This window comes from Castor canadensis, chromosome 9 (genome assembly GCF_047511655.1).
Source record: "Castor canadensis chromosome 9, mCasCan1.hap1v2, whole genome shotgun sequence".
Classification (NCBI taxonomy): domain Eukaryota; kingdom Metazoa; phylum Chordata; class Mammalia; order Rodentia; family Castoridae; genus Castor; species Castor canadensis.
In genome coordinates, this window is record NC_133394.1 from 142445875 (window position 1) to 142456098 (window position 10224).

Genomic DNA, 10224 nt, shown 5'->3' on the forward strand with positions numbered 1-10224 from the left:
TCTTATTCCTTTCACATCCTTCTTCTTACTGTCAAGAACAGAGACATTTTGGAGTGGCAAGGCTGCAAAAAAAAAAAAAAATGAGATCCATTCACACTACAGACTTTTTTAGGATAGGGTGTGGATGGGAGGGGGCTATCAGTACAAGATATCCTCAGCAGTGACTGTGACCTCTTCCATTTTGGTCTTAATCTCAGGGAGGTGAATTTGACTGATTGCCACCACAACCAAGTTTGCTGCATGGGCTGAAGCGCTGGCCACACAGATCCAAAATGACTCTTCGTACTGCTCTTCCACCACCACAAACTGAAAGAGCTTCTCCTGGAAGTTGGCGATTCGTTCCGTCAGGTCATGAAATTTCACTGAGGCCATGAAGCCGGTAATGGCTAATGCCATGACTCCACCTGAAACCCAATAGATGGCCGTCATCCAAAACAGCTTTTTGCAGTTGTAAGGGCTCTATTCGAGGTGACATTTCTGTGCCATGTGAGGCAAACTTGCTTTGGGTTTAAAGAATTAGTAGGGCAGCACACATTTTAATTTACCCTTAAATAAAAGTAGCAGATGACCTATATAGTTTGAGGGGGGAGAGGCAGGGAAAAAGAATAGCTTTTTACTAGCTTGACTTTGAATTCTGATCCTTTCTATTTCCCCCCATTACCCACCACCATTTTTTCTAGGAAACCACATTTGGAGAAGTCCAATCTCTAAAAATCTTAGGATTTCTAAGTAGACTGTGATGGCTGTGTGGTATGAGGCAAGAAAATCACAGCCCACGGGCTGAAGTTTTACCTTAGGGGTGGGCTGCTGATCTTGTCTCATTAAGTTCTTTGGTCTGCTGAGCAGACCTTGTTTCAAGGGATTTTGTTACTTTCATTACAAATGGTTTGTTTCATGCATAATTAGATGTGAGTTAATTTCCATGTATTAATATACTCTCAAATCAACACACACACACACACACACGCACACATACTTTTGTCTTGGAAAATAGGTCACAATGGTCACAAATATGACCAGGGATCATTGAAAAGACAGGGCTTAGAGTTAATTACACTTGGGTTGGAATTGGAAAATGACCCCTGCTACCCAGTGCTCTGAGCCTCAGGCTCTTCATCCATAAACGTGGGTCTGTCAATAGTTCCTCACGGGCCTTTTGAGATTTACATGAGATAAGGAATGCAAAGTCCCCAGACCCTTACTGGGCACTTTTGAGAATGCTTACTAGTTAGCATCCAGCTTTAAGGCGGGGTACAGTAATGGTGTTTGAGGAGGTGGAAGGAGGGAAGCTCAGACATCCCACAAGGCATGTCTCCATTAACATGCCCAGGAGAGCTCTGAGGACGTAGTTGCTGATGGCACATATTTCTCCCTTCTCTGATAGACTAGCATTTTACGGATGTTCTCTTGCTCACATTACTCTTCTCCTCTGTCATTTGTGGAGGCTCCTTCCAACCCCAGCTGCAGCATTGGCTGTATCTCCTCAGCTCCTCATGGTCCTCTCCTCACCCTGCCTCCAGCTCTCTGTCTTCTACCTTCCCCTTCATTCTGATCTCTCATACTCTAGCAATGTGGTTCTTTATTGTGACAGACTCTAAAACTTTTATAAAGAGGCCACCCATGCCCATCAAGAAGGTCTTACACCCAGCAAGTGAAGGCTGAGGATAAGCATTTTAATTCCTTCATATCTTTCAGCCCAACCACCTGAAGCCCATCCTGGTGATGGGGTGAGCATGAATTTCTCCCCCTAGAGGATTCCTTACCTGCCAAGACATTCCATAGGCAGATGCCCCCTGGGCCATTGATTGCTTGGTAGGGGACCTGGATCATGTTGAGAATGGCAAAACCCATGCTAACCAGAGCCAGGGCTAAGGCCAGGAAGAGGAGCAGAAGAATTGTCACATGGAGGCCTGCATTGAGCTCCTTTACCAGGTGTGGGAAGACTGGGAAGAGAAGACACAGACACTTCAATGTCAGAGCTTGGCTTACTTTCATCAAGCCCATACTTTCTTCCAGTGAAGACTTTAGTAGAGGAGGTGAAGCCAAGACAGCAAGAACTAGGTTTTCAAAAAGCAGGAGACTTCCTGAGATGAGCTCATGGCCCCTAGAGTTGCCACTTGTCAACAATTTCTTTTTCCTAGGAGTGGACATAAAATCAAAATGTATGACACTGGAATTGATCTTGCAGCTCTGGAATCTGCTCTGAATTAATGCCCACAAGCCCTGGGCACTGACTGGCAGGGTAGATATTATGCCCCCATATGTGAAGGACACTTAATTCTTGTGTCACAAAATACTTCATGAAGATACTAACGTCCCACATGAAGGTAGCAGAATAGTTTCATGAAATGGTCATTTGTATTTGCTTTCTTTATATCCTAAGATGTGAAGATGAAATGATGTACTAGAGCACTTCAGATACTGCCTGGGAAAGTCTGTTCTTAACAATGGCAGCAATGGGTACTGTTCTTGTTATTTTTATTCTCTGACTTGGGGAAGCCCACATGGTTTCTTAGGCCTCAGTTTCTTCATCAGAGATGTGGGGATAGTAATGGCAACATGAGTTGCAGGTAATCAGCTTTTGTTGACACAGTCACAGGCCAGCATTTTATATTCCATAATAAAGGGGATCACCCAATCCTCATGATAAAGATACTAGGTAGATTGTATTAACTCCTTTATCTCACAGGTTGGAGACATGAAGTTCTTTGTCTTTGGGCAAGCCACTCTAAACTCTATATAGGATTATAATCTTACGTACTTGATGCTATAAAGAGGTTCAAATTTTCAGCAATGATAAATGGAGAGTTTAAAACAATGAGATCTAAGAACTCCTGAGCAGACCCATTACTCAGCAATACTCCCCAGTTTCTGCTGAACACCTTCAGGTTGAATCTGGGTCCAGCTTGTGAGCCCTGACCTCCTTGCTGAATTTAATACCACTGACCAGCCCTTCATTCCCCACGCCCTACTACTCTTCTTTGGTGCCAGGACTCTACGCTGCTCTGGCTCTACTCTCACTCCTCTGACTCTCTCTCCTTCTGATCCCTTTGCTGACTCACCTGCCTTTCATTTTTTCATTGACGGTTGGCATCTCCCAAGGCTGAGAACTAGGGCTTTCGTTCTTCTCCTTGTAAGGTGTCCTATCTATTCACAAGTTTCCAGGCACCCCACATTTACATCCTCAGCTCTTATTTAACTTTCTTCCCAGTTCTGTGTTTCCATATCATTATCTCCACATGTTCATCTCATTGACCTTGGAAACTTTACCTGGGAATATGAGCTCCTTTCCAGAGAGTTTGTCTTTCTAAGACATCTTTATTCCCTTTATTTCCATTTCGTCTCCTTTCCCATAGAGTTTTCCCCCTCTTTTAAACCTGTAGCCTCTCTTATTCCAAACATGAATGCCTATTTCTGATTGCCTAATTATCTCCTTGTCCCCTTTCTTGATCATGCAATCCTTAGGACACATGACTAGCATAGTGATCTTCACTACTTGAAATAGAAAATAGCCATCTACATGATTGGCAAAGTTCAAAATGTTTGTTGATACACTGTGTTGATGATAGTGTGAGGAAAGGCACTCTCAAATCTTATCAGGATATTAATCTCTACAACCTTGTTAGAGGGCATTTGACAACATCTATCAAAGAAATCTCACTTCTAGGCATTTATTTTCCAGTCACACTCCTACATGTGCTCCAAGTGGTGCATAGTGGATACTCATTGCAATAGCAAAAGATTGGAGAAAAACTAACAGGTGAATCAACAGGAGACTGATTCAATAAATGTAGGCACAACTACACAGCAAAGCTTTTAAGAAGAACTAATCATATACACATGATGATATAAACCCATATCCAGATTTGAGTTAATAAAAAATTTGGGCAATAACCACATAAGGATGATGGAGAAGAGGGAATTTTGGGCATAAGGAGTGAAGTGGAGAGGGAGGTAAGGAGTACCAAATCCTCAGTCTCTATAGTAAGAAATACATAAATTATATTACAAAAACTTCATTGGCAAAAAAAGAATCTCCTCTAACCCCAACGTTTGTCTGCCATTACCCCCAGTTCAGGATCTCCCAGAGAAGTCATATCTTAATTATTTTTCATATATGTCACTATTTAGAAATTCAGGCCTTTCCAAGGGAGTTTGAGTGCATCAATTCTTTCCATTTGTTTTTGAGGCTGCTCCACCTCTGGTTCTATCACATAGCTCCATTCCCAGAAAGCTGTGGCTCATTTGCTTTCCATGTTTGTATCATTTCCAAGAGTTTTAGATGCCTCTGACTTAATGAAATTTAAGTTACCAGCTTGAAATTCATGACCATAAACACAGATGGCCACAATTGATACAGGTGCAGACTCTGTGCCAGGCACTTTCTACATGTTCTTTCCTTACTGCTTATGACCACCCTCTCTCACTCTTAGAGATGAGAAAATAAGGTGTGAAGAAGTTAAATAGCTTAGCCAAGGATGCAGCTTGGAAATGCTGCCTTAACTACTTTAATAAAGGGCTTATAAGAAAAAATTCAGAAAACCTAGATAAGTAAAGGTTTAAAATTTTAATCATAGTGCAACTTGAATTCTAGCAGTCTTATTCTGAATTTCAATAAGCATTCTAATTTTGTATGCATTAGAGTTATTTCATTTAAATACCAGAATTTATTAGTTATTCTATCAGCATCTGAGACTTAAGAGACTTACTTGTTCCTGATCCCAGACAACCCTGACAGTCCATTTTTGCCCTAGCAAAGCAAATAAGCATGACAATGGAAGCCAGTCCTAGGTCCTGGCTACTGTGCAACTTGTGGGGTGAAAAGTAGGGATGGACCAGAGAACTGCAAACAGCAGCAAACCTATTATGTTAGTTGGTTTTACTGAAATTATTTCATGTGTTATTTCTCTGATCTCAGTGTCTTCATCAGGACAATGGGTATAATAAGATCATTCTTCTAGCACAGTCAGACCAAAGGAAATGAACCACGAGGGATGACTTGAGATAAGACTGTGCCATGTGCCTACTCATTTGCCCAACACTGTCCTGCTTCTCCTTTGTTGTGTGGTGTGCTTCTCCAGGGCAGGCACTTATCTCTCTTGTTCATCCCTATTTCCCTAATGGTGTCTGGCTGTAAAATCTTCAACTGTACAGTTGAATGTATGGACACCTTTAATTTAATGTTTGCCTCTTTCTTTCTCTAGCCATCCACATAGCCAGCTTGTTTTTATTTCAGAAGTTCTGGGTATGAGGAAGGACCTTAACCATTTGTGACAACAAGTTCCCTTCCTTGTGGTTGTGGCAGGAGTTGATTCCCTTGGGTTAGTCTCTGGGAGGTGGCTGTAATAGTGACAAAAGAGTCTATTTGTTAGGGACACCCCATAAACCGCCCCCTTACCCCCCGCTCTAAAGTTTACAAAGCACATCCCCATCTCTACACCCTATAAACAGGGATATTTTCCTACAGATCAGCAGTGAGTGGCAGAAGTAGATAAATCCTGGTTCCATGTTCCTGGGGGGAGACTCTGATATGCTAGGTAACTGCCTGGAGTTTACATTGCCCTGGAATTAAGGGCTGCATATCTAAAGGAAACTAGATTGGCACTAGAGAACAGAATAACATGTGCTTTGTGCAACAGTGTAAAGTCAGTGACCACAGGAGGAACCTGGCCCTAGGCTCTCAGGAAAGTTTTCAAAGATAATCCCTTCGCAGGTACCCACGTGAATGGATGTCTACACACACTCCTCTGGGACCATCCCAGGGTGTCAGGACAACAAAACATTCTCAATACTGTCTTATTCCCTGGTAATAATAATAAAGTGTATTTTATGCCTCATACACAGTTCTGATGCCTGAGACCAGATCATGGGGGTGGAACCCAAGGGATGGTGCAGGAGGGAAAGGAGCATTTATTGGATTTGTCCAAAGGGGACTTACTATGGCTTCTGGTTTCAAGCAGTTTAACTTTGTGGGAGCTGGCGCTGGCCAGAATCTTTTTATTGGGGTACCACTAGCACATGACTGCCCTTCTGATCCTGGGGCCCATTCAACTTTCACCAAGTGGCCCAGTGACATCCCTTGCAGCTAAGGGGTCTGGATTAGAATTAGGTACTGCATGGTATTGCCATGCTCTCTTTTAAACATTCCCTTTATTTAAATTTCTTTGTTTATGTCTTTGGTTATGTTTTTAATGGAGTTATTTCCTCAATATTTAGGGCCCAGTTTAATTGGTAGTATACATCAATATGCTCATTTTTTGCCTTAAATAACATAACATGTATTTGCTTCATGTATATAAATGAAGACAATTTGCATTATATTTGCAATTGTTCCAGCTTTCTGTAGTTATTCATCTATTAAGATATGTATCCTGCCATGCTTCTAAATCCTCCATTTCAAAAATACAGAAATTAGTAATGAATAGAATTCCTGGTCTTCTTGCATTAACAAGAGGTTGATTAATTGTGGTTTTATAGGACACCATTCTCACTACTGAGTTAATTTATTTGAATCTAAGGGCTTATAGGAAATTAGCTTTTTTGTTTTAGGTTTTCCTTCTCAAAGACCCTTTCCAAGCCCAGCTGGGATTCCTGCCTCTTACCTTTGTGGATTGCTCTGTTTACAGCCCTAGTAGCTCTGAACCGAGAATTGAATGGGGTCCAGAGCCTCTGTCTGCTCATGTTCCTCAGTGAGCATGCCTGAGGTCTCCCTGCCAGTAGACAACCCAGTTATCCTGCACACCCCAGCAGTTGGATTCCAGCACCCAGGGGGAGAGCCCCTTTGCTGTTTATCAGACTCTGAAGTCTCCATATAAATAGATGCGGAGAAAGTCCCCATATTTCCTGAAGGGTCATTTCTCCAGGTTGTCTTCACCTGACAGTTGATGTGCTTGTACCAGAGTCAGTGCAGGACTGGGATCTGGCTCTGCTGTTTCCTGGCTCAGTGACCTCAGGCAAGTTATGTGACCTCCCTAAGCCCCAGAGTACTCCCCTTCAAAATGGTAGCACTAATAATTTCTTCTCTATAAATTTGTTGCAGGACTTAAAAGAGACAGGAACTGTGCAGCTGATAGTGGAAGGCCTGGCATGTATAAACACTCAGTATCTTACTAGATAGGATTAACAGAGATAAACTACAAAAATAAACAAATCCCTATTTCTAATGCCTCTATAAGACAGGAAGAACAAGAACCCTTGGCTGTCTGTGGACTTTGACATAATACTGTAAGTATTATGTCATTTAGAAGTAAGTGCCTAACACATTATCTTTAGACATAAGCAAACTTGTAAATTAAAAACAAGAAGGTGTAGACATTGGTTTTCAGGCCCCCAATATACTCACTTGTGAATTGGGACTGGCGGCCCCCCAGCCCACATTGCCGCACCTTGCACCCTTGGAAGAGCCCGTAGTAAATGTCCCCAATGAATTTGACCAGCTCTGGATCCGTAGCGTTGACAAGATCCACTCCAGTCTGACACAGGATTTTCCCACTCAGCCAGTGGGGCACGGCCAGGGCGGTGATGATCAGGAGGAAGGAGGAGAAGCTGAATAAGGATGCCAGCCCATAGCACGTCTTTTTGAACCATCCAGGCATGCTAGTGGGTGCAGGTCATCCTCCAGGTCTCTGGGCAGCCACGCAGGTCGTTGACATCTTCTGGACACTTGGCAATACCCCACTCCAAGGCTGGCTCTTCTGAACATGCCATTTCAAGCTTTTGAGTCCATCGCTCTGTGTTTACTACATTCACACATCGAGCTTCTGCAGACAACCTTCGCCTGACTCGTAGAGCAGTGTGTGTTACTGAAGCAAGTAACCTTATCTGTTCCACCAGACTAGGGTTTCAGCAGAGGGTTTAATTTTTCTTTGCTCCAAGTATTTAAATGACCCTGGTGTAGACCTCATAATGACCAGGGAGTTATTAACAAGTGCATCCAGGTAGACCTGACAATAAAGAGATGCTAACCAGTTTCAAAAGATGCACAGGGCAGAAGGAAAACAGAAACAGAATGATAAGCACTTGAATGTTGGCAACAGCGCGCAGTATCAAATGCCCATCTCTTTGATGCATGCCCTGGCATTTCTTTCTCTAAAATGTCACTGCTGTCAGACTCCTCAGAGCCGTTACTAACACGCGATTCTTTATGGATTGATCACTGTTCGAATCTGCAACATGAATCTGTTTGTGTCCATCAGCCTCGACATCATTATTTAACATTCCTCCCCTGCCCTCACCTTTCATTGCATCTGAAATAGGACAGAAAAGTGGCTTTTTAATAAGTTAGCAAATAGTAAGTCACATTGCTGGACTATTTCTCTCTCTCTCTCTCTTTTTTATTTTTTTTGATGGTACTGGGACTTTATTATTTCTAAACAGGTGTTGTGCTTCATGAACCACACTCCCAGCCCTTCTTCTTTTTGGATTTTTGAGACAGGCTGGCTTGGAACTGAGGATCCTCCTGCCTCAGTCTCCAGAGTTCTGGGATTACTGGTGTGTGCCACCGTGCTCAGCCCTATTTATCTCTTCTGAAAGTGGAGATCTATCTTTTCCTCTTAGTCTGTGGACACAGGAAAGTGTCCTACTTCCTATTTTATACTATGGCTTTTTAAATTTTGACTCAATGTATTACTAAGTATCAATTTAACATTTTTGTGAGACTGGCAAAAGCCACTCTGTCAATACTTCTGACACACAAAATTGGGCAAGAGTGGAACAGTAAAATTTCTTTTCTGGCCACAGAAGCCTGAAGAAGGTTCTGAAAGTTGCATTGCTCACCAGTAGGAGTCTTGGGATCCATTCTGGGGTGTGCCAAGTGGACAGAGGGACATTCTATGGAAGTGACAGTGTCCATCCTGATAACAGGGTTTCACCGCAGTAGGCACTGACAATGAAAACAAGGGACAATATTTCTGGAGATTGCATGGGGCTCTGCCAGGTACAAAGAGCTTCACCACATGCTCTGTCGTCCCCAATGGTCAGGTCACCCTTAGTGCTAGCAGGGGCTCTGGTCCAGCTGTTTCTTTCACCCACAAAGTGACTGTCAGCCCTGGGGCTGGAATTTAGGTCTTCAAAATGTGACAGCTCATCCTCATCACAAAGACCTTGAAATAACAAATGTTTTTCTGACAATAAATGACATAATACATTTCAAAGGCTCAGAGGACTGCTTGGCATATTAGTAAATATCCCATAATGTTAGCTAACATTCTTAACATTCCTTCTTTTCAGAAGGCAGATGTGTGCCATACCCTGGAGTTGCATTTTTTCAGAAAAACTCGATGGATAACAGCAGGCCCTTGCCATGCTAATAGGAGGCCTGGTTAAGAGGAACTCTAGCTATTGAAGACCTGGATTCAAATGTCTGCTCTTTGGGGAGAGTGGCCTTGGCTTTCTCACCCATCATAGAATTGCTGTGCAGTAAGATGAGCCAGCATACTCAGACTAGTTAGCACAGGGCCTGGCCTATGGAGGTCGCTAAATAAATGGGTCCCTAGCAATTCTATTTTTTTTTTATTTAATAAATGCTTTATTTGTTGCCTGTCAGGACAGGCTCTCATACTTCTCACCATTTGTCAGTCTTTAAAATTGAAACAAATTCTTCACAGTTGACAAGTGACAAAGAGAAATACGTCATTTTATTCTTTCACAAGTCACATTGGACAAATAAGTTAGATGTCTAGATTATATCTATTATTGTGACTAATCTATTGCTAGGATTTTAAAATCTGGGTGATTTGTAATGGTTTTTCAAATAAAGTAGGTGATTAGGTTTTCTTTAGTTATCTTAATACTCAAGTGAAAATAGGAATGAGTTCTGATGAAAAGTAAAATATCTCATTGCCTGTGTTTCTTTTTTTTTCTTTTATTATTCATATGTGCATACAAGGCTTGGTTCATTTCTCCCCCCTGCCCCCACCCCCAAGCAATTCTATTTTTTATAATGGAGCTTCAATAAAATACAGTGTGGTGCTGGCTGCATCCTGTTCTCTAATGACGTATGTCTGCATGTCTTATCTGTCACATGTAGAATCTGGGTCTGCTGTTGCAAGGCACTGGATGTGGGCAGGAGATGCACAAAGATGCTTCATACAGGACTGTTATCAAGAGGATTACAACAGCACAGAGTGCTGGCTCTCAACCAAAGGTGATTTTTTGCCCCTTATTGGACATTTGGCAATATTTAGAGATAGTTTTGATTGCTACGACTGGGGCCAGGGGCCTGCT

General features: G+C 42.3%; 1 protein-coding gene across 1 annotated transcript; it reads right to left on the reverse strand.

Moving 5' to 3' along the window:
* Positions 1-138: 138 nt before the first annotated feature.
* Clrn2 (clarin 2) lies at positions 139-7595 on the reverse strand. Its single transcript, XM_020170128.2, has 3 exons — positions 7343-7595; positions 1764-1943; positions 139-404 (listed from the first exon to the last, which is right to left on the reverse strand). Exons 1-3 carry the CDS (start codon positions 7593-7595, stop codon positions 139-141), a joined length of 699 nt encoding a protein of 232 aa, XP_020025717.2.
* Between the last annotated feature and the right edge of the window lie 2629 nt (positions 7596-10224).